The following is a 24,815-nucleotide window of genomic DNA, read 5'->3' as shown; positions in this document are numbered from 1 at the left end:
CATGGATAATTTTAATACCTGGAATAAAGAAAAAGTTATTCCTAAACCTAACGTATCAGGACAATAAATTGCCATGAAAAAGACACTTCCACATTAGAATTTTGTACAGTTAGATGAATCTCTTGACTAAAATGTGTAACGAAGGAAAGTGGAAGAAAAACCACAGCATTCCTCTAGCACAGCACTTACTGAAAATAGCCTAGTGCACTATTTGAATCACAGATTTTCTCCTGGGATGAACTAAAGTTCAAATCCTGAACACTAGCACAAGTAGCCTGGGGATAGGAGGCAACACGTGGAAGTACCACCTTTCCACCACACATGCACACAAGGCGACTCCAAATACACTTACAGAAGAAATTCAAAGGTTGTCATCTGTGGCTGATGGTTCCTTCTTCCACCATAAATTACTGCCCTGGGAGCAGGGACAGCAGAACAGATGCTGAATTTGCACCTCAGCAGCTGTAGTTCAGAGTATTAACACAAAGTAACATTGGTTTTTTTGTTTGTTTTTTTTTTTAAGTCTGCCAGGCTGTGAGCACCTGAGGAACAGACCCAGTGACCATTCTGCAACCTCTGCGATGGAGGCAGTCATCTCCAGCACGCAGCAGGCTGGACACAGCTGGGGCTGGCAGCCTCTCAAATCCTCTCAGCATGAGTCTGCTGATCATCTACTACGTGTCTTTTCACATTAATTCCAGGTATTTGCTCTCTAGAAGCCCAAGCCAGTAATCTCACAGATAAGTAGTGCTTACAGGGGAGAACTGCCTTCTACAGCTCATAGAAAAGACAGCAAATTAAAGGCACTAAGCTAATAAAATAGTTAGATTCAATATTATCCCAGCAAGAAAAACTGAGCTCTCTAGCTTAATGCTTATCCAGAAAACAGCTGTAGATGAGCCAAGAAATCCATAAAAGCATGTGTAACCTGGGTGCAGTCAAGCAAGTATTGATTTCAAGGAAATCCATAACTACACACTGTGCTATAAAGCTGTGTAGTTACGAATTCAGAAAGTCATCCCACAGCGTCAGTGACCTCTTACCAAGTTTGAGGCTTCATACCAATCAAATTATCTGGACAGAATTAGAATGGGAAGAAGCCGTCCCCTCTCTCATAACAAAAGCGAGAAAGCAATCAGCCCCCCGTCCTCCACTTGAGTCTGGGAAGATGAGCTTCGTTCCTCCTTTTCATTAGCTTCAGAGCCTAAAGAACCTCACGGAGGTAAACAGAAAGAAGAGCAGCAGAAGGTATCACTACAAAGAAGCAGATACTGAAGAACTCAAAGGGTTTTCTTATGTTGCTCCACCCAGAGGCATAAAGACTAAGTGTCTGAAAAAGTAGAAATTGCCTTTCCTTCAGCCTTCAGGTGATTTTCAGCATCCCCCACCTCCTCCTCTGTGAGATCAGATTCTTTCACGCATCCCCTAGACATCACATCGGAAGCCCTGCCAGGTCCCTCCCAGACCCCCCAGCCTCCCAAAACTCCACAAAGAACGGACACAAACTGGCACGTTTGAGCACACACGTTCCTCTCGGATCTACGCATCCACCTGTCACCCAAGATTTTCCAGGGCTCTGCCCCACCAGACGGGAATGATGTGGTGTCATCTGCCACCTACAGCTTCTCCTCCTCAGGCTCCCAATCCTCTCTGTCCCTGCGTTCAAGGTATCGTGCACGCTTATGTTCTTAATGATAATGGCAAAACTGTTTCAAAACCTGAGATAAGCCGCATTAAAAGGCTGATAAACAATTGAATGAAATCACTGCAGAAAACACAGATGACGCAGCAAGCAGGAGGGTTCTATAAAAGCGTTTAAAGCAAATTTACCATCATCATCTGCACTCAAAACACTTCAGAAAAACGCATCGCCTCCCCTTTGCCACCCAATTCTCGCTGAACACTTTATCCTCAGGTAAGAGAGGAGGTAGGAAAGCCAAGCACCATCCTAAGGATGCTCATTAGTGGCATCTCTAGATGTATCACAAAGCATGAAAAAGCCGTACATTTTCAAAAGTAAAAATAACAATTTCAACCCACACATGTTGATTTTAACCCATATATATCCATTTCAATCACTAGCTCTCAAAGCAAACTGGGTCATCAGGAATACTGCATTTAACTGATGCGTAACATTTTACAGACCTTTTGAAGTAGAAATGCACATCGGAAACTCTTATTTTAGTCCCAAATCTGAAACGCAGCACCATGCAGGCTGCTATGAAGAAAATTAACTCCACCTGAGCCGGACCCAGTGCATGGGTCTATCTGGTGAGGTGACCCACGACGTCTGGGCCAGAGACCTCCAACGTAAGCACAAGCTGTGGCAGGCCAGGCTGGGGGAAGGTCCTCCAAAAGACACCATGCCCAAGAGCTGCCACGCTGCTGGTCCCTGCCTGGGCTGCCATCCTTCTGCCCACCACCATCAACTTGTTCGTTTTACCAGTTCATCACTAAAGGGCCGTTTCTCCACTACTGCAGCAGTACGCATCAACTCAGAACCATCACGTAAAATGGCCAGCGGCCCAAAGCGTTGCCCAAAGGCAGACCTGCAAATTAGTTAAAAACAACAACAGAGTGCTGTCCTAAAGTTCTTGTTTTGTGCATGACAGTGACTGATTCACCACAAATAAGGCTGGACTTCCCTGAAGACTGATTTTCACAAAACAACTCCCTTTAAAACCAACCTAGGGTTATTGCCACCATTTTGTTCTCACAGCTCTTCCCCAACAGTGCATCGGAAAAAGCTCTGCTCTCAGTAGATGGGCTGCCACCTTCCCCCCACCACGTTGATTTTAAAGATTTGGCCAGGCTTTTGGCCGAGAAATTTCTTTTATTGGTTATTTAACAAACAGATGAGTACAACAGGTATCACAAGAATAGTTTCACACTTGGCAAAGAAGGGTTTCTCTATTCATGTCACATAACAAATAAAATGCCTTTTTTTTTTTTTTAAAAGGTGAAATTAGATACATTCAAAAACTAGACAAAGAGAAAACAAATCGAAGCTAGAATAAACAGGCTCCACAAAAGGTGTTCCCTTCGCCGAGGGGGCCGTCTTTGCCATCGGGGGCGCACGCACCACGGGGGGACCTGCCTTCGCTCTACTGGGCTGGTTCCACCCGCGCAGCCGAGCCACCAGTCTCCTCCACCAGTTCTGCCCCAGGGGTGGCCGGCCGTCCTTGCCAATCTGCCCACGCTCCTCCAAGACGGACGGGGAACCGGTCGACTGAGAGCTCGGCGGCCTCTCTCCTTTCCCACCAGTCCCCGGTGGGAGCTGGAACCGGACTGGCTCGGGGCGGCCGTTCCCCTGCCCTTCCCTACGCAGCACGGCTGCCGAGGCCGCTCGGAGACGCCGCCGAGGTCCCCGGCCGGCCCCTTCTCCTCCCGCCGTGGCCCCCGACGCCTTCGGAACCCCTGGGCCGGTTCCAGCCACGTCTGGCCGGGGAAGGGAGGTCGGTCCCATGACGACGTCTGCCCGCGGAAGAAGCGCCGCGGAAACAAAGACCCTCTCTGGTGCGGGGCGAGGACGAAGCTCGAGCTCACCTCTGCGAGCCACGGGGTCCACCTGGAAGAAGAAACCCGAAGCGCCCGCAAGCCCAAACTGCCCGAAAGCCCGTCCTTCCTCACCGGTACAGAGGCAAGGGAAGGACCCGGCGGGCGGCATCCCTCCTCTGCCGTGGCACGCACGAGCCATCCCCGCCTCGGCGCCGCTGGCTACGGCATCCGAACACGTGGAGCAAACCCGGGGAGATTTGGTAAAGCAGCACTGCCTTCCCCTCCCGTCCGAGGTCACGCCGCGCAGTCCCCTGCGCTGCCATCCTCCGTCGAATCCCTTGGGCTGTTTCGGCGACGGTTCTGGCTCTTGCTATAAGCCTTCGGAGAAGCCCCTGCCAAGCGCCCGGGGACGACGACAACCAGCCCGGCTACCCAAGGGCGACGGGGGACTCTTCTGCAGGGGAGCTCCCCGACGGCTCGACCGCCGCACACCCTGCTTCTCCCCATCCCCTCCCCGAGACAGCTACGGGCGAGGAAGAGGAACGCCAAAATCCTTACCCTCCGTTGCCTTCCCGTACTCAAGTGTTACACCAGGGTTTTGTGTCAATCTGCCTTGATTAACAAGAAGCTTGGCTGTAGAACTGAATTACCAAAACCAAATAATTAAAGACGAGGATAGCCAGTGCTAATCTAACACATGTACACAGACTTCCTAATAAGTGTAATTATAGTATTTCAGTAACACATTTCGGTTCTTTCTTTCTACCTCCTAATTAGCCACTGGCAAGCAGGAAGAGAAGTGCAGACACAATCAATGCCGAGAGGTCGGAGCGCGGTTCCTCTGTGAAGCTGCTTTCACCTGACTCAGTACCGCACTAGCAGAAAGGAGATATTTAGATTGTTGACCTGTCAGTTATTTCTGATTTATTAACAGTATCAGTAATGACCTACCAAATACAGAGAAAGCACTGACCTCCTCCCCTTGCAGACTTTTGCAAAAGACATACTTTGTACAAAGAACAGGAAAAATGGTAGTACGTTTATTCTACCACTTTCTGCCGATTTTATATAAGAGTGCTTAAATATAGTCCAGGCACCTAATTATACATAACTATTACCACGTATAACTAGCTATTATCCTCACGTCTAGAACAAATTTTTTTAGAGGTTGTCATAATTATTTTAAGTGTTTATCACTAGAAAAGTAATTCCCACATTCATCTCATAAGTCAGGTGCTGTCTTTTGAGTTACTTTGCCTTTTATATTTGAATAATGTTTTTACTAAGTTAAAGAAGTTGGTCTTGCTGTCCTACAACCATCTCTAAAACCGACAATCTGTTTACCTACCTTCTCCTGCAGCTCCTACTGTTTAATCTCTTCTCCTCCTCCTCCTAACAGAAACTGCCTCCTTTTTGTGCATCTAGACAGAAGTAATACCAGACCACAGCTTCTAGATTCATTAATATAACACCATGCATTCTTTCTAGATACTGTACATTAATACTGCGCATAACACCACAGTGATAGCACTTCTATCAAAGATACAACCAGTTAATGCATATAAGGACTTTTTTCAGCCCCAATGTTACTACTAAGTTCAAAGGCTTTTAGAAAGGGAAAAGGAGGCCACAGGGCAAAGAAAATCCTCAGACACAAGTACCAATTCCACCATTTGCAGCACTCACTTTGGGAAAGGGAAGGCCTTAGCAGGTTTTCAACAACAAAATACAGTACTTCAGGCTTTAAAAAAGTGTAAGAGGTGGCTCTAGCTCACCTGGGAAAGGCCCCAAGGAATTAAAAAAAAGCAACCAGAAGAGGTTCTGGCCTTGCAAACATCCCCAGGGAGGGAACACAAAGTAGAGAGCAAAGCATAGAGCAGGGCTTAACAACTCAGCAACTGAAGGGTCTTTTTCAACATTTATTTTGGGGCCCAAAAGTGTAAGCACTTCCTCAGTGGCAAAGTGGGGGGAAAAAAGGCACAACACTGCTGCACACCTAAATCATAAGAGAAGAGAGTCCAGTCAGGAGGACATGAAACAGTGGGGAGCAGAGTCAGATAGCTACAACCACAGCACCTGACCATTTTGGAGGAGCTCTTTCATATATTTAGAGACTAAGTTCAAAAAGAAGCATTCCCAAATGATCCTGTTTTGTACAGAAGGCATGAAAACTTGGATGTCCTCACTTTCAGGCTTGCCTGCATAACATTACTGAAGATTCAACTTTTGCAAAGTTGACCAAAAAAAGAAAAAATAAATTCATGAACTTCAAACAAACCTCATAAACACATTAACGGAGGGGTAGAAGGCATTATGCTGCCCTTTATATGAATCCAGAATTTTACTGAAAAAGTTAGCATTCCAGAAAAAAGCCCAAGTCAAAAACCACCAGAAGAGGGTTGTCTCCCCCCTGTCACTGACTTTTGGGTCGAGTAAGTCACTTAGCAGCCCTGCTTGACTCTATTCCATCTGTCAGGATAAGGCAATATTTTCATCCTTTTACGGAGACAGATCAGTTCATAGAAAAAAAAAAAAATTCCTCCAAATATTTTGTTTGTAGTTAAAGAAAATCGTGCTTTAAGCTATTCTTTGTCAAAAATGCTCTCGGTTTTGTAGATTATGACTCCAAAGTAGCATAAGCACAGATAAGCCTAAGAGCATCAATGGCAACATAGGAAAGATGTCCCTGCTCACTGCAGGGGGGGTTGGACTAGATGGCTTTTAAAGGTCCCTTCCAACCCAAACTATCCTACGATTCTAAGATACCAAAGATCTATTTAGACACTGGTTATTAACATAATCATCATCAACTGTCTAGAACTCCCATTTTGGGTGTACTGACAAGACACCACAAAATTGCAGCTTAATCTCTTCCTAAACCAGCCCCATGCCAGTACCTTGATTAAACAAACAGTGGCACAAAAGAGCTTATTTTTTCTTCTCTCATTAGCTGCTTGGGATTAACACTGGGGTATTATTCTGTGGCAGAATTTCTTACATTGGGTTTAATATTCAAAGTTATATATCCAGTAACTCCACAGAGTTACTACAAGAACAGCATAGAAACAGCACAAAGCTAAATTCAGATAACCGAGAACTGAAAGTATGAAACTGAAGATGAAGTATTTCCAATTCTTTCTGTATTAAGCCATTACCTAGCGAAACGCTAGTACAGGGCATTCCTGATGATGAAATCACTTGGAGAACATTTTCCTTTCAGTTCCAAGGAGTACAAAACCAGCACATAAGAACTGTGAGTCAAGACCAAAGGTTGTTTATCCCGGTATCATGCTTTAAACAGTAGGCAATGTAGACAGACAGGGAGTAGAGGACAAAGGCAGGAGTACATTACCTCTCTCCTCAGCACCCTCACAGCCCCAGTGACCTGCAGGTCAGCGGCATTCTGTGCTAAAGACCTGTGTACGTGGCAGCTCCCACTGAACCTCTTTTCTACTCACCTGCTCATGCTCCCCTTGGACCCATGTAAGCTTCTACAACCTACAACTGCCCGTGACAGTGAACCCCACAGCTTTTACCATACATTGTGTGTTTTGGTGGTTTGGGTTGGGTTTTTTTACCTACCAATTTACAATTCTATGCAATGGCTTTCTTCACAGGAAGACACAGTGAGCAATTACTGCCTATACTGTGTTCATGCCTCCCACTTTACAAGTCTCCATCACACACAAGACCTGAAGCATCCTTTTCCCAGGTTGAGAAGTCCTAGCCTACCAGGAAAACATCCCATGTACAGAAGCCTTCCCCATAGCACGTCTGCTGCCCTCCTTTGAACCTCTTCAAGTCTACAGTATTAAAGATGAGCACGTGCCATGGAATCATTCCATGGCAAAAAACTATTCTCAAAACTTCTAACACCCAAGTTCCTCTTTTGCCTGCATTCAGCAGAGGAGCTATTATGGAACAGCTCCAAACCTAGGTAATACCAACTTGCTCTGTGAACATAATGTTTGTAAATCAGCTAAACCCAGTGGCAGAGTTTCTAATGCAACCAGTTTTGGGGCACATACATGTTTTTCCACAAAACTACCTCCTCTTCTTCCCTGCTCTTCAAATCTTCTCATTGCAGAGCTCTGGCATGACTAGAAGAAAGAATCTACCCTCATGCACAGCCAGGAACAACGATCAAGATTTCAAATGTGCTCTTGTACAAGAGGACACATGAACAGGCCTAGGAGAGGGTATAATAGAGCCCTCACAGGCAACACTTAAAATACAACCATAGTATGAAATTGCACAGCTTTGTATTAAGGAAATTCAGCCCACAGCTCTTTGGTTTGAATACTCTTTATGAACAATTTGTAACACAGGAAAAGAGCCCTAACAAAAAGGAAAGCTCAATATTTAATATGCTTTAATTTTCCAAGATTAAATCCATAAAAGCCCACTGCATCAGCAATGGAAACAATTCCACCTGAGGAACACCCTTGGAACTGAAGAGCAATCAACCAACACAACATGTTTCTCCTTTCCCTCCTTACTCTTAAGATCTTGTACAGCTGTTTCTGAATTCAAACCATCCTTTTCCACTATCTTCTGTTCTATTGAATCTCACCCAATTGAGAGAAGTGATTCACAGAAGTTATCCTGAGTGTGGCTTTAGGCACATGTGTAATGTACAATGAAAGAACAACAACACACAACGCAGAGAAGTTCTTTCATGTGGAGAGTTGGTTGATAGAGAGAGGACACGGATTTCCCATTGGGACAATTCCAGGTCCAGCATCACTGCGAACCCATGGCCTGACCCATTTAGCCGGGATCCAGCGAAGGCCTCGATCTGTAAGCAGACACATATACCCTTTCCCAGTAAGTTTTACTTCTGCTGGTCCGCACCATTTCCTGGACACTCTTATTCTAATTCCAGACCCGAGTTATGTGTTCCCACGGGAAATCCATGTCCTCTCTCTATGAACCAACTCTCCATGCTTTCACTGACTGAATTGCTTTTTCTAGGTCAAATTGAGCACCTCCTTATACAGAAAACAGCTAAAAACCAGTCGAACAACTCCCATGAAGAGCTTTTACCTTGTGAGAGAAAGGATACCGTGGTTCAAACACTAGATTTGGTAAGCACCCTCTCGTAGTTTTGGGGTTGTTTTTCTTGCTTCCTATTTTCTTACTAAACTAAGATTTTTCTGCCCAGTACTCACCTCGCCATTTTAGATACCAATAACACATCTTAACTACATCCTCAACTGCTTTCATGAAGTACTTCTCATCACCTCAGAAAATCTCAGTTTCTGGAACACACTGATTTCTGCTTTGTAAACTTCACATACCACCTGCCACTTTTATCACCTTTATCATATTTGTTTTCACTTTGTTTTCTCCCACCAAGAGGAACGCCCAATGACCTCTGTAGAGGTTCATGTATTATCCAAGTCAAACTCCTCAAAACATTTTTGTGGAAGTCATGTGAAGAGAACAACTCAGTCAATCCTGCAACTCATGCTGAAGTATATTCTAAGCATATGAATACCTGTACTTAGCAACACAAACATTCAGGTGAATGCTTATTTTTACATGACAGCCACATAATATCATCTATTACAGTGCTGCAATACATTTGATGCTGGCTGCCAAAATGCAATGGACATATAAATCTTTGTGCAGTGTTTTGAAAGACCACTAAAAGTGACAAATAAAGGTATAACTGAACACTCCTGAGTTTGAACACTAGCCACAAAGTTTGGCTAGGGTTTTAGAGCTTCCTCAAATTTGGACCCTTTTTTGATTCCTCTCATCCTGAGGAAAAAAAAAAAAGAAAAAAAAAGGAAAAAAAAAAAGAAAAAAAAAGAAAAACACACTTGCTTATTTGTTACTTCATTTCATGCAGTAATGAGGATGTTGAAGGAAAACAACTGTTTGCTCATACAAAAGCATCAAGAAGTCTCAGTACTCGGACCCGGGGCACTGTGGTTTTCTCCTTTATTTTCCTTGGGATGGTTTCTGTATTACTCAGAAGAGAAAGGTGCAGGAGACCTTACTTTCTCTCATCCATATTTGTTTCAATTCTCCATTTCCACTTGTTCTTCTCCCACTGCAGAAGATTGCTGCGTATCAACATGACTGAAAATACACAGCCTCCTCTAGAAAAAAAATAATTGTAAAACATAATCTTAAAAGTTCACGCCTCTTCCTGTCAGTCTTCTCTCTTCTATTACTACTTATGCAGTGGAAACCATCATTTTAGTTAACACTTAACATTGAATCAAAGCCCACAGGATTTAAAAGCATAAACTACTGCACACTATCTACAGATTTCCACTTTGAAAAAGTGGAATTAAAACTGAACCATAAATAATTTGAGAAATATTTTCCAAGACAGAGCAATCCTAGATGTTACATTTAAAGAGAAATAAATACAACGAATTTTGGTATGAAATACCAGATCGAGACAGCATCTTACAGGCATCTGCCAGTTTATATATCGAATCATAGCAAGGGTCAACACAATTGACAGGATACAGTTATCTGCTACTGAACTCTAGTGCACAAAAATAATAAACTCATTTTCACCCAACAGTCATCAGCCACTTTGCTGTACTTGAGCCTCTCGTAGCACATGGTAGTTCAGTTCCCCAGAACCTGCACCCAAACCTCGCTCAAACCCATGTGCAATTCCATGAGGGACTGAAGCACCAGTTTAACAGATTTAATTTATTCATTAGCATAACACCAGAGGAATCACCTAGTTACACCCTTCACATAAGAAGCTAATGCAGAAAGTTTCTGTGTTTCCTAACTGACGTAACTGTGGGAATTTAGTGCAGCTGTAACCATCCTCCCTTAACAGAGGCAACCTCAATTCCACTGGATGCAATCACTTTAAACCCAGCGGAAGAGGGACAAATGGTTACACATTCCCTACTGCTGCCTCCAGGATCACCGAGCCACAGTCCCAAACTTTCCAAGACCTAAATCCAATCTGGGAAGATCACTTGGTAATTTATGAAGCATGCTGGCACTGCTGGAGTGCAGAAACTTGTCTGTAACAGGACAAACGTGCATTTTCAACACTAAATATACATGCTATTTTTGTTCTCTGCCAAAGCAATCACCCTGTTCCAAGACCGCTAGTCTGTAAACTTATGACATCCAGTGTCTCTATTTTCACACTTAATAAATACCACTGTCAAAGCTCTGAGACACTATTGTGGTAGGTCAGGTAAAACCAGCAAATTGTGTTTTGGAAGAACTCCAGCCTTACAAAACTACCGAGTGTGGCTGTTACTGATGTTTTCACGTATGTACCTCCCCTAACATCTTATCTTTGCTGTGGGCTGCTAATTAGCATCATGCTGTCAAGGCAGAAGGAAGGAGTAGTTATTACAACAGCAGTTTGCACAGAAGCAGAGCCATTTCCTGCACATGCCTACTATCACACACTGGTATTTTCCAAATTCAGTTTCTTTGTTCTAAGTAGAAACACTGGCAGCAGCTTCCCGAATGAGTACTTGGCAACTTCACCCTGGAAGCCGTAATTCTCACTTGCCTTCTAGACCACAAACCCACTCGCTTTTAGAAGCTGACAACCAACACTTTCACCCATGTTGCGGCCAAGATTTTATTAAAAAAACCCAAACTGTTTGACACTGCATCTCTCAACTGGTTATCCAGCTTGACATGCATACGTAAGACAACTGATCTACAGAAGGACATACCTCTTTAAAAACCATGCCCTTTAGAAATCCCACTTTGGGTTGCTTTCTAAAGTCTTCAGGCTAAAGCAAAGTGGTTCTTAATGTCCAACAAACTGAATGTCTTTGCCAGTGCCTAGCTCCTTCAGTTAATTAGGCAGCCCTGCCTTTAGCATTTCCATTATTATTAACCAGGCTTCTAAGATAACAAATATAGCTGTTTAGCTAAAAATAAAAACGAACCGTGTCTGCCCACTCACATACACCCCAATGAAACCTCCCCTCACTGCAAAAGCAGGCCCCCTCTTTAAACAAACCACATTCATACTAGAAGAAAAATGTTTCCTCTAACAGCTTATCACTTCACTGTGAAACCATCAAAGGGGCAAAAAACGAGTCCAAGGCCAGCCTGTAGGCACCACGTGTAGGTTGCCAAACTGCAGATCTGGAGACCATCAGCCCCCTCGACAGCACACCAGCCTTCTGTGCTGCAGGCGTCTTGTACCTGTGAGGAAAGGTATTGTTCCTCGACAGCCCCAAGTAAAGCACGAGATTTTAATTTAGTCCACAACAGAACAATTGAAAACAAGAAAAGCTGGCTCTCTGGGGAAACAGTCATTATTGGTTAAGAGAGAAAAGAGGAGAAAAAAGGAGGAATTTTAGTAATATCCATGACATACTAACTTCGGTCAGAAATAACCCAAAACAACTGCCCTAAAGCCAGCAGCACCCTACTCCTTAAGACACACAGCAACTACTGCAAAGCCATTATTTGGTTTAAGAAGTGGAGGTTTATCCTACCATTAACATGTTAGCTGCTGAAAACAGGCCATCCCTTTCCATTTGTAACCAGCATCACTACTTCAATTTCTCCTCCAAAGGAGAGACTTGCACAGCTGTGAATCCCTACAGATCTGGAAGGCTTGCACTGCAGTGAAGTGGCCCAGGGAACATGATAATGGAATAAATATTTAAGAGGCTTCCTAGCTTTTTGCCTCCAACCTGCAATGTGGCTATAGCTTGACACTTCAGCTCTATTTCTTCTGCCCTCCCTCACCTCCCTCCCGGGGCCTCTCTCCCACACACCACATCACCCTCAACCAGCCATTCTCTCCAGACTAAAAAAAATCATTATGAAATACAGTTTATAAAAACAGAAACAGTCACAACCTTTATCTGTTGAGAAATCACTACCTCTATCTTATGACAGTTACAAGGTCTCAAGTAGGAACATGTGAGTTGAGAAAGAAAGGTCTTATTTAGAAAATTCCTCAGCAAAAGCACAAGAAGGCAATGTCTTCTTCTGCTTTTCCCCACCATTGGGCTTACCAACACCCTCCCCTGTGATTTTGATTACATAGTTTGCTACCTTTTGATGTTGCCACTAGAGTTTTGAAGTAAAGAATATAAATCTTAATATTCTTCCATTCAATCACCCAAAGCACTGAAGCATAGATCTTACATTTGAAGAGACATATAAAGGCTTCAGATACAGTCACAGAAACTCTGATTTCCCCTCCGTCCTTTTGTATTCTGTGAATTTTAGAAAATGCCCTCAACCTCAGATTTAAGAGATAGTAACAAACAAGTATAAGGTAAGCATTACACTTTTAATTGCTGCATTTTTCATACGATTTTGCTGAAGAAGAAACATGTATGATTCCTTTTGAAGTTTCTTGCTAGGGAAGTAGAAAGAGGAAGGACATGTCTATGCTTGATTTCCCCCTTTTGCCCCAGTCAGAACAATGCAGGATGAAAAATTTGAACCTGGAGTTTTCTTCATCTCTGGCAGGTACACAGAATAATTCAAGTTGGAAAGGACCTCAGAATTCAAGTTTTCACCCAAAAAAACCCATAGACAACACTGTGTTTATGGTTTTTGTTAATAAAGCAAAATTTATGTTATTTACAGGCATTGTTTTTGTTCAGACAGGGAACAAAGCCATGAAGTCACTTAACACTGCAATATATGAACTGTCAGTCTTCTGCTTTCCTTGCTATTCTCATTTGCTCAATCCTTCTGCCAAACCAACGAGCTCAGGACTGAAGAGGACAGTCCACGCTGGACGAACCCACGCTCTCCCTCATGCGCTCCACTGTGGCTAGGCTATTCCACTCCTCTGGGATGCTGCTTACAGAGGGAGCTCTCAGCTCCCACTCACCCTTTGTCCCCAAGATATTAGTAGAGTTGTCAACCATAGGAGAGTTTTCCCTCTGAGGCAACGGCTTATTATTTCCCAATACCAGATGGGGAACACGGGTGCAAAGAGTGCCAGCGACTTGCCCAAAATCACAAAACAAACCCACAGAAGAGCAGCCACTAAATCCAGACCTCTGAAGTTCAGCATTAATGGTTGGTATATCCCTCCTCAGTGCTTGCACGCAGGGTTATAGACTCAGCTGTGTTCCAGTTTAGAGAGGGACTCATTCCTTCCCCTCCACCTGTAGTGCCAGAAACATCCAGTAAAAAGAACTACAAATGATAAAACCTCAGGTCGACTAAGGACTCAAAGTCTCAAGCAAGCATCAGATGGATGACAGTCTTCTACCCCCTGGCAACTCTTGTAAAAAGTTTCACGGCAGTAAAATCTCACTAGCTGAAGGTGGTGCTCCTGGCCACGCCGCAGGAAGGAGCGGTCTGCCCCTGGTGCAGAGGATCGCACAGCTTCCAGAAACGAACACCAGCCTGCCCAGGGTGCAACGCCTGCATCGTTAGTACCATCTGCAAAAGCCAAATCATAAAGCCTCAGAGCAAAACATTAGAGCGAGCTTCAAGACAGGATACCAAGCAAGTCCAAACTTTTTAATCTCTTTGTATTGGGGATACCTAGAAACGTTATTTTAGAAATAAATGCAAAACAGCAACATTTTAAAAGTGGCAAACAGCGTGCTTGGAATCTTACACTTTGCCTGCTTTTTTACTTTTTCATGGTAGGCTCACAACCACTTTTTCTCCATTGGCTTCTAGGAGCAACTAGGTGCACTCAAACATGGAACAAGTACTGAAGGCATCATTCTTCCATAAAAAAGTTATTTTTATCTTGTCATAGGATCAATGCATTGAATCAAATTTATATACACGTGTGTATATATATATATAAACAAATGAGTTAGCCTAACAGTTGTTGAACAGAAGAAAGTGAAAAGTTTCACAATCATCATTCCAATCCTGGAACATTTTTGAAGCACCTGCATTCCCAAAGCACCTCATGTACACCTTTACATTTCTGTTCCTTTTTTAACTGAAATAAAAGCTGTTTATGAAACACAATCTAGTATGAATCTGACAAGTCTGACCAACAAACACAGCATAGTGTAATCTATGCTTGTAATATCAGAGGATGAAATTAGTTCCCCTTTACTCACGTAAAACATGGCCTACTAACAATTCACATGACACTTTGACTAGAGTTTAGTCACCCTTGTTATGAATAACACAGGTCATCCATTCAGATCTTCATTATTTACACAGAATTAAACTTCTCATTAAAACCAAGAAGAAAAAAAAAAAAAGTAGTTAAGCATTCCTGTGAAGTATATAAAAAGCTGGATCGTGATTATTCAGGAAGCCACTGGGCTTACACAGAGCTTTATCTCCAAGCAATGAGCTTGCTGCTTTGTTTCTGAAAAGATGAGCTCAGGCAATAAGTAGAAGTGACCCTTATGAGGCAATAAACTCATCCCCTCAAGACTGATTACTTAAATCACACTAAACACCTCCATTATTATGGAGTGCTGAGTTTTACAGAAATTTAAAGTCCACCTCTCAAGGTCCTTTAAGGCAGGTAAGTAAACATACTCCTTATTGAAGATACAACGTTGTTTAACATTCAAGAACTCCTGTATTTGTTCTCTGAAAAAGCAGAGGAATAAATTTCTGGTGAAATCTTTCACAGCTCTTAGCAGAATACTGTAAATGCATTTCAAAACACTTCCCTCACCTTGATGATGTTTCAGCATCTCCAGGCAATTAAATCAAATTCTTCATAGTGCAAAGATAGCTCAAGCTTTATTGGCATTTTAATCCATTTCTCAAGTTCTGCTGATCCCATGGAGCCCTGTGAGGCGGAACCAAGAACTCCCAACCCACTTCTTTTTAGCCAAGCTTGGTAGTTAGACATGCGAACAGAGATTGGAGCTAAACCAATCTATATTACTTCCAGATATAAATAATCAGAAGTAATACATCTTCCACGCCCATTTGATCAAGGGAAACACCACCCAAGTGTTCAAAGGCTAAGTGCTGCCAATCTTCCTATAGAAGACCCTACATGCTGCAGCCCCAACGCATCAATAAAGCCGTAGCGATGCCTAATGCAAACTTCCCGAAACTGAGAATCCAGGCATGGAGGCAGCCTCTGGCAATTACCGATACAGGGCCTCTCTCCTCTGCGTGGTAGCTTACAAAAAGCTAGGTCGCTATCGAGCCATAAAGATTTTCATCACCCAAACCCGGGGCAGCCTTAGACCGACCCTCTGAGCACATCCTGGTTAAAGGGGAGAGACAGTAAGTCCAACGATGGAATTTCCCACCAGGGAAACCCGACAGTACAACAGATTAGGTGGCCTCAAACGCACTTCTGAACATCGAGCACACCGTTATACTTGGAAACACCCTGGAATGTTTCAAAATTGGTCCTCGTGTGAAGGACTACTGATTGCCTGCTCTGCACTATGCTTTCCGATAGATCCAGTTGTAAGAAAGCAAATTATTATGCAAAGACTATTTTGAAACACCAGATACAGCCTAAACGCCAGCTCCAGTAGCCGTTTCCTCATTCTGCAGCGGCAGGAAGGACACGGCCCCAAAAGGAATCGCTCTTCATGTCACAACACGCTATCTGCCTGCAAAATAATACATTCACCTCAAAGGGACTTAACTTTGAAACCTGTAATGAAACTTGTTTAAGGAACCCCCAGAGAAGGAACGTAAAGAATATTATTGTTTTCAGGGTTCAACTTCTGCATAGCCCTAGCACACACTCAGTACTACAGACCAGGCAGACCAAAATAACAGGAATTTCAGTTTTAAAGCCTTGTTTCTAAAATGGCATTGCAGAAAACCCTATAAAACCTTACATGTAATATTCATGCCTTAAACAGTAAGAACTCAGAGAAAAAAAAATTACTTAGGGCTGTTGCTGCATCTGATTGACTTCAGCCAGCAGAACTGCTGTTGAAGTGTGCCCAGGTTACCCAACGTCTCTACAGGAGCAGCGTGATGCTGTATCTGGTGTTTCTGCATTCCGACTGCATTTTATTTCCCGCATCAAGAAAAGTAATCAATACATTCTCTGAGATCACACACACAAAAAAAGAGCAACCTTGATTCTCTGACATTCACCCTGTTTAGCACAAGGGGCTGCAAACAGACCAAAAGCAGTTTGCTTCACGTCCTTTTGAATACCGACGGGAAGAAAGTAGCTTCACTATTCAGTGGGCTCCTGAGACCACAAACTGATTTTGCACAGACTTTCACCTTTACACCTTATCACTCACTTCATAGCAATACTTTCAATGTCAGTGAGCGGCTACCCTGATCCTACTTAACCCATTTACAAGGATAAGTAGAGGCAACAATCATTACTAACTATTTAATTGCACGGGTTTTTTGTTTTTCCTGAAATGTGGCCAGAACATAAGACACAGTGTATTTCAACTGTTGAAAAGTCTGCATCCTCTGAGCTTTTTCTATTGATCAGCATCCTGGACACAGACGATGAGAGGGGAGACCAAACACACTTCATGCTTTGGGAAATTAAATTTTCCATTTATTTGGAAAGAATCCAACCGGATATACTGTTAAATCCTTAGAAGATCCATCCTGAACTGTAAAGGTAAGCTGTATTTTAATCCCCAAGACAGACCTCCCATTCACTTTAAAGTTCAAAACAGAACCCAGACTTCAAAGTGGATCTGCGACTAGTACCCTATTGAAGATTTGGAGAGTATACTACTAGAAGAACAAAACCAAACAGTTAAGGTATCAGTTAGAACTACAGTATTACATATATAAGAAATGGGTGGTTTAAAATACCCTGACTATTCCCATTGTCAGGCTTACAGATTCATAATTCAGCTCTGAGGGACTCATTTCCAAAAAATGGGACATCCAGCAACTTCTGCTAGCATCCAAAAATTAACAGCGGCATGCCTCATTTTAAAAACTAAACCACTTAGTTGGGGCAACAATGTTCTGAAGGGTATTTGGGTTTTTTTTTGTTGGGGTGGGGTTTGGGGTTTTTTTGGGGGGGGGGCGGGGCAAGGCAGGAGGTGGTTGTTTTTTAAAGAATCTGGCCTCCTTCCTTCACCATCTGCAGTCTCACTCTTATAATTTGAACGCAGATACTCTTGAGCAGGACACGAGAATCCCATAAACCTTCATCTCCATGAAAGAGAAAGAATAAACTAATAAACCAACTGCTCAAAAAATATGTAAAAGCTGTAATAAAAAAAAGACCACATTATATTATTGATCTGGGATGATGTCTGTCAAGCTCCTGACAGAAGCTAACCTTCCTAGCCAAATTACAAATCCCCTGAAACACTGATGTGTAATGGAAAACCTGACAGGCCATTAGTGACAACAGTATGAACAAGGTTCTAATAAACAATGAAAATGGAATTTTAAATGAACCACCATAAAAAAAAAAAAAGTATTTACCCCAGAGGGCTGCAGCCCTAGAGTTTACCCCAGAATGCCATTGTCCACGACTTGATCTTACACAGATATTCCGAAATATCCGGTGCTTGACTGCAGAAGTGGCAGGATGGGATCCTAGGGCACAAGAACAATACTCCTTCTGACATCAGTTATTTTCTCTTCAGCCTTAAAAGATCATTATTTGTCTCTGTCTATAATCCTACACAATCCTATCCCAACATCACAAGGTCTCCCAGTCCCAGTGTGAGATTCTCTCATCTGTCCCCCTCTCAGTCCCCACCACCGCAGCACAGACACACACCACAGCAAAATCAGAGCCCCTCTTGCGCTCCGTGACACCAACAGAACGAAATCTCATCACCAAAAAGCATGCCACCTAGCACTGCCCTGCCAGAAAAGAAATTTCCCAACAGTCGCCTTCAACTACTTTGTCCTCACTGATGCATTACAGCATGAGACATTACCTTAAAAATTGGCACTGCACCCTCGTTTTAAAATTACCCGCTCCAGCCCTGATCCAGGTATCCAAAACTACCCTCCATGGGACTTGCCCGAGTCTGATATCCCCGGAGTACAATCAGTACTCCTCGCACGAGGACTATTTGCTGAGGCTCGTCCCAGACCAGCACCACAAGCTCCTCTCTCCCACGCTCTCTTTTCCAGCGCGGCCAGCCTGGCTCCTCGCCCCTGAGCCTTGCTGGGATAGAAAGCAAGAGAGATCCTTGACAGGACCTGGCGAGCACATCCCTCGCCCCACCGGTCCTGCACACAGGGCTGCCGGACAAGCAGAGACACGTTCCCATCCCATCGTCAAACCCACTCGGTCTCAGAGTCGGCTCCAGCTGTGGTTTCCCCTACACGTGTGGTTTCTCCTACACCACCCTATCCAAGCACTCAACTATGCACAAACGTCTACACGCACGCCTGATTTCAGAAATTGCTCCCACACAGTTTTCTATGCCAGGCAAAAAAAAGCAGCTTTAAAGTCATCTTCCCCTTCTACCTCTAAATAAAAGAAATAATCACATTATACCCATTTTTACACTGGAATTTCTTTGCTATTTGCTCATCTTTCCCCAACACAAATCTGAGGTTCAATACGCAGGGTGAGCTGGTTAAATCACATTGACTTCAAAGTACCTACTTTAACTCCGATTTAAATAATCTGTTCTGATCTTGCTTTGCATTTGTACTTTGTAAAGCCTTTCCTGGAAAGAAATACAGATTCTTCCTGGCTGGAACACTGTGATTTTGGGGATTTTTTTTTTTTTTTTTTTTAACTGATTAAGAAGCTACTCTATAAACACTTTTTTTTTTATTTTACTATTTATAAGTTACTTACATTAGTATTTTTTTCTCTTCAGTATTTGTACAAATATTAAGGTACAAGTAACAAAAACCATATTTTAAACTCAAATTAAATCCTTCTAAATGTGTTCAATGAAAAGAAAGTAAATATATCAACCTATTTGTATATTAAACCAACTTATTACAGGGAGCGCTACCCATAGTTAGTGAATTTGGTTGTAAATGTCCCTCAAGTTTTTGTTAGGACAGATGTAATTTTCATACCTTATTGTTATTCATATATCAAAAGAAAACAAAGCTTCCCAGCTTTTGTAGTTTCTCACCTTTGACTGGACAACTCACTGAACTAACTCCAGGAAGAACCATGAATGAATGTTTTGTTTCTGCAAGAAAGCTACTCCTGTCAAACCAGTTCTGTACTGCAGCAAATTCTCAGCAGACACTTCCACCTACTCAGTGGCTACATTTTCTTCAAAGTTTCAGAAGCACATATATCCTTCTTGAATACTGTAATTTAATAAAAGTTATTATACTATGATAGAGTTAAGGCCTCAATTTAGTGCTTTCAAATCCAAATTATTCATTCTTCTTTTTGATTCTTCATTTTAACCTCTTTTGCTTTCCAAAAACGTCTTCAACCTTCTACCCATATTTTCTCACTTGGGTCTTTACTTTTCCATCATATTTTCATAACACTCATATGCACGAGCACTTACTGTATACCACCTCACCTTTCCTTCTCCCGGGAAGGCTAGAGCCCTATTTATTTCCAGGATTTATTCATCAAGATGATTCGGCATATGAATCATCCCCCTGTCTTCACTCACATGACAAGCCCTGAGGTGCACTGCTGCTGAACAAGTCCAAGCGATCCTCAGACTTCGAGGATGAACGTTCCTCCTTCTGCCGTCCCCACGCCGAGTACACCCTCCTCTGCCCCCCTCCCGCCAACACTCGGTCAAATACGAGAATACCTCTACTGCCAGGAAACCAGACAGAAGAAACACTTAACTACTGATAAGACCGTTGGACCTTCTGCAGGGTCCGGCCTCTCCACAGCACCCGTGAGGACGACCACCACCACCACAGACCTCCAGTGCCTGGTGGCACCAGTTTTCAACTGCTCCTTTACTCCCGGATTCCCGCAGCCCACGGGGCAGCCACCTGCTTCTCAGCATCCTTACGACTTCTCCGCCTTCTGCCCGGCTACGCATCTCCATTACCCGTCAGCCACGGTTCGAGACATTATTCAAACCTACCTATTTATTTTTTCTCACTCACTGTAAGTTCCAGTAGGCACAAAGTCACACCTCCACCCAAGAACACTGTGCTACACTAAAGGCAGGGCAATTTGTCACTGGAGGACAGAAGGACACAGGGTAATTAAGCATCTGACAACATTACACAGTAGTTTCGAGCACAACCAAAAATAAAACTCTCCCAGTTCAGAGCTTTGCCAAAAAGGTAACTTCAGAGACTTACGCACAGCCTGACTGAGGAGACATACAGCAAGCCTGCCATTCCCCCAGAAGGAGAACTATTTTGCCAGAGAAATGTTCTAACAAATGGCATTTCGGAGTGAGCTTTGTGCACAACACAAGCGTAATACTCAGCACAACTGCATGACACTAACATCCAGCCACGACTTCTTCTCAGAGAGGCATCATCCTTCCCCCTAGGCAGCTTGGTAAGGAGTCACGCATGAGTCATTATTTTGAAGTGCAATGTCAGATTTGCTGTATTTTCTACATTACACAAACAGGACAATATGAGAAATCCCATGCAAGGGGATTTACACTTTTGGACAAAACTTGTCCGAATGCTCATGTGATATTCCTGAAATAAAGCAATTCCTCTCACCAAAACCCAGTGTCAGCAAAAACAGCAATTTCCTCCTTAGGCTGGGGAGTAGGGGCTCAACCCAGCCAGTCCCATTTTATTGTTGAGAGGTTAACACCACTCAGGGAAAACCCAGAATTTAACATGGTCAAAGTCTTTGCCAGCTGATTTTAAGAGAACTCAGAGAAACTCGCAACACCTTTAACCCACCAACACAGCTGAAAAGGATTTGGCCCCTACAGAAAGAAACACCACTAATATAAAACCAGCTGTGGGTATGCTCCTCCTGCAGCCCAGCGGGTGATATGCCACAGGTTGGATCATTGGGACTGTTTTGAATAACAGAACCCAGGCACAAAGAGCAGACAAAACCTCTGTGTTAGCCACCTGAACCCATACGGGGCTGTGACTACTTTCATGAGTACTGAACTCAAGGAGAAGCCTTTACATCTGCTGTGCTGCTGGTGCCCAGCATATTCCAGAATAGCCCAGGCCATACCGACTGCGTTGCACGCCCTGCAACAGCATTTGCTAGTGCAGTCCAGACATGCATAAATTTAAGCCATAGGATTACACCCGATAACCTTCTGTTCATCTACAATCTCTGTTGAGCACCACTGCAAAAGCTCAGTGTTTTTCCTAAAAGAAGTATTTAAACTATTTACGTCCCCAGTAATAAATCACAGAACAGGGAAAAGAGCACTCATTCACTGGGAGTGACAATGTTATATATCAGGTAACATCCAGCACACAATAAAATGGAGATCTTGGAAAATCCGTCAATATACGAAAGTGGAGATTTATAGCACAGAGAGATTATCTGTCTCCTAGGCCTTAAGGAAGCTTCCCAGCATGTTCCTCCCAAACTTTAAGTAGTAACACGTATAGATTTAAAAGAGCTGGTCAGATGCTGTGACAATTTAAATGTCCTTACGGCAACCCGAGTCTGCAACCTCTAATCCTTAGAGGGGTCCCACTTTGTGACTCTGCAGTCCATGGGGATTAGCGAGGGGAGTGCCAGCAGGAACTGATATTCAGCAACTGCGCTCAGAAATAGCCACTGTAGAACAGATTCTCCCTGCATTAAAATCACCACAACGTCCCACAACCACCACAGCCGAAGGTCCATCACACCCGCAGCTGCCCAGGGCAGGGAGATCTATGGCACTTCTCCTCCTGCAGGACATTGCACTCGTGGGAAAGGCATAATGGCTTGGCAAACTGCAGTGTTTTCAGCTAAAAGTTCAGCTCCTTTCCCTGGATGTAAAAACTGAACATCCGAGGCACTCCTGTGGTGACATATAACCTATTTCCACACAGGTACAGGCACATACAGGCAAATCTCCACAGCCAGGATCAGCCCCTCAGTGCAACAAGCTAAACAGTTCTCCTGAGGTTTTCCTTTCAGGTCTTCATCTCGTACAGAAGAGAGGTGCAATACTGTCCTATTACTTGTGTGATTACCCCAGAGTCACACGGCAGGACTTCTCATGATGAGCTATTGTGGATATGTGTGTTCAAATACACCCAGAGAGGAAACATTCCTACATTCTTACCAGCAACCAGTTTTTCCCTTTTCCAATTTCAGTAAAGGAAAGCAGTGGTGGTATTTCTATTTCTGTGAGTCTTTATTTTCATCCAAACATGATATGGCCAAACATGAACTGACAACGGCTTTTCAATGGATGCGATTTCACAGGCATTTAGATTTGGGGGGGGGGGGTCCTGTTTTGTTTACAGTTTCTTTGCCACAACACTTTATTTGGCCCTGTAACATTTTTACACTGCAGTAAAGCCTAGAGATCCGATTCCATCGGAAAAAAAGCACAAAGAAACAAGACTCATCATTTCTCTTTGTTTGCACAAGCTTTCATTACGTGCAAGGCAAAAATAAAGAAGGGAGAGCTCATTCCTTCCTGGGGAGACCACAGTAAAGCACTGGCAGACAAACTGATAGCTAAAGGTCAGACAGAGAACCGGAGAGATTTCCCATGCCAATCCACATCACAAAGCCAGAAAAACTCCAATAAAACTCATTCTGAGTTTTTAAGGAAGACTCAGAAATGGAGACTTTTGGGACCTTATAAATGAGTTCAGGAAGAGGAGCCATTAATAAAGGCCACATGGAAGAAACGAGAGAAGTATTGCACATCGGTGTTCATGATTTAAAGCCCTGACCCTGCGAGGACTTCTGGGCACTTATCCCCTTAGAACACGGGTCCAGTCCCAGACATACAAAAGTTCCGAATAAGGTAGAAACCATTCCTCACATCAAAAACTTCTATGACCTCTACTGTCGCACATAAAAATGAATTACTTCTATTCATTAGCCTAGCCAGAAGAGTTTCCTGACATGAAGGATTTTGGTTAAGGGAGCTGTTGTACCACTCTGTTGCCTGAAGTCAACTGAATCTCAACTTCAAACTTTTATTTTGCAACGCGCAAGCTTTGCCAAAAGGTAAATAAAGACGTGTCATGTAAAATTTGCATCAATCAGGATGCAAATAAACAAGATAGCCAGAAAGCTAAAGAAAACCTCCGCGATTAAAAAAATGAACTGACCACCAAGAGCTGCGACATTACGAGCTTGCTAGACTGTGGCAAGCGGTGCGAAGTCATTTACTCCGAGAAGGGAGGTGTCTGACTCAGGAGAGGGAAAAAACCCCACAGAGATCGTTTGAGAGCCGTTCGATCGTACGCACTGGGAAGAGTAACAAAAGATGTGTTGCGTTTGTATTCCAAAACGGGTGACACGTAGTTCGTGCTTAAATACGTATCGGTATCTACCGGCTGAGGCGCGTAGTGCCTTCGGACCGTTTTTCTCCAAGGGCACTGCAGACAATGGAGCAGCCAGCCCGCCGCTCCCTCCGGCTCGGGGGGACTTCGGAAGGAAGAAGGGCCCATCCCCGCCGCAGCACCGCGGCCCGCCGCCACCCAACAGGTTTCCAGGCCACCGCCGCCGGCTGCCCGCGGCGGAACCGGGACGCACCGAGCCAGCCCGCGGCCGCGGAGGGGCCGCCGGGGACGGGGGGGCTCCCCGTTCCCCCCCCCCCGGGCCGCCGCGCTCGCTCCCCGCCCGGCCCGACTCACCGAGGCCGCTGATCTCCTGGCGGAGGCCGGCGCGGCTCCGCTCCTCCGCTATCGCCCGCAGCATCTGCTGCAGGGAGCGGTCCAGGTCGCCGTTGGCTTCCTCGTCCCTCGGCCCGGCGCGCCCGCCGCTCCTGGCAGAGGCCATGCCGCCGCCGCCGCCGGCGATGATCTCATGTCAGGCCGCCCCGCGACCGGCGCTGCCGCCCCCGCCGCCCGCACGGCTCTACCCGGCAGCGGCGGGCGGAGCCGGGGGGGTGGGGGGGAAGCCGCAACGACGAGAAACCCTCCGGGACCCGCTTCCTTCCTCCCGGCTACGGCCGCAGGGGAGCGAACCCTCCTCGGTTCCCCCTCAGAAAGTTTCCCGGGCGTCGCCAGCAGCCCCCCGGGACGCCGCCATCGCTCGCTACCGGCGCTGCCCGGCTGCGCGCCGCCGCCTCCTGCTACGGCAGCCGTGGGGGCGGGGCCGCCGCCTCCCCGCCCCGCCCCGCCTTTGGGCGGGGCGGGGGCGGGGCGGCGGCGGCCCCGCCCCCGCGGCGGGCGCGCCGTCGTTCCCCAGCAGCGTTTAGGAAGAAAAAAAACTTTCCTCTGGAAGCTAGAAAACAGAGAAAGAAAAACCAGTATGGTACCAGCGATGAGTTAGTGGGCCGAGGACGTTAGCAAGAGGCCTCTCACCCGGGGGGAACCCCCCGCTCGCTCCCCTGATAGCATGTTTCCATACATTCTGTACGGCACGTCTAAATATCTGGATGGTTTTA

At 44.6% G+C, this 24,815-nt stretch overlaps 1 protein-coding gene across 3 annotated transcripts in view; it reads right to left on the bottom strand.

Annotated features, from left to right (window-relative positions):
* KIAA0930 (KIAA0930 ortholog) overlaps positions 1-24,518 on the bottom strand; it is a 76,001-nt gene extending 51,483 nt beyond the window's left edge. For 2 of the 3 annotated variants that reach the window (XR_011328764.1, XM_069806932.1), the window contains exon 1: positions 24,061-24,517. Coding sequence is in view for 2 of the 3 variants with exons in the window: in XM_069806932.1 (XP_069663033.1) it covers positions 24,061-24,205 (145 nt within the window). In the remaining variant the exon portion in view is untranslated. Of the gene's footprint in view, positions 1-24,060 lie in introns of all 3 variants that reach the window. The other variant, XM_069806933.1, reaches the window with a different exon arrangement.
* Positions 24,519-24,815: the final 297 nt, after the last annotated feature.

This window comes from Haliaeetus albicilla, chromosome 19, assembly GCF_947461875.1.
Source record: "Haliaeetus albicilla chromosome 19, bHalAlb1.1, whole genome shotgun sequence".
NCBI classification, from domain to species: domain Eukaryota; kingdom Metazoa; phylum Chordata; class Aves; order Accipitriformes; family Accipitridae; genus Haliaeetus; species Haliaeetus albicilla.
The sequence above is the reverse complement of the archived record's forward strand: the minus strand, read 5'-3'. Positions and strand labels throughout refer to the sequence as shown.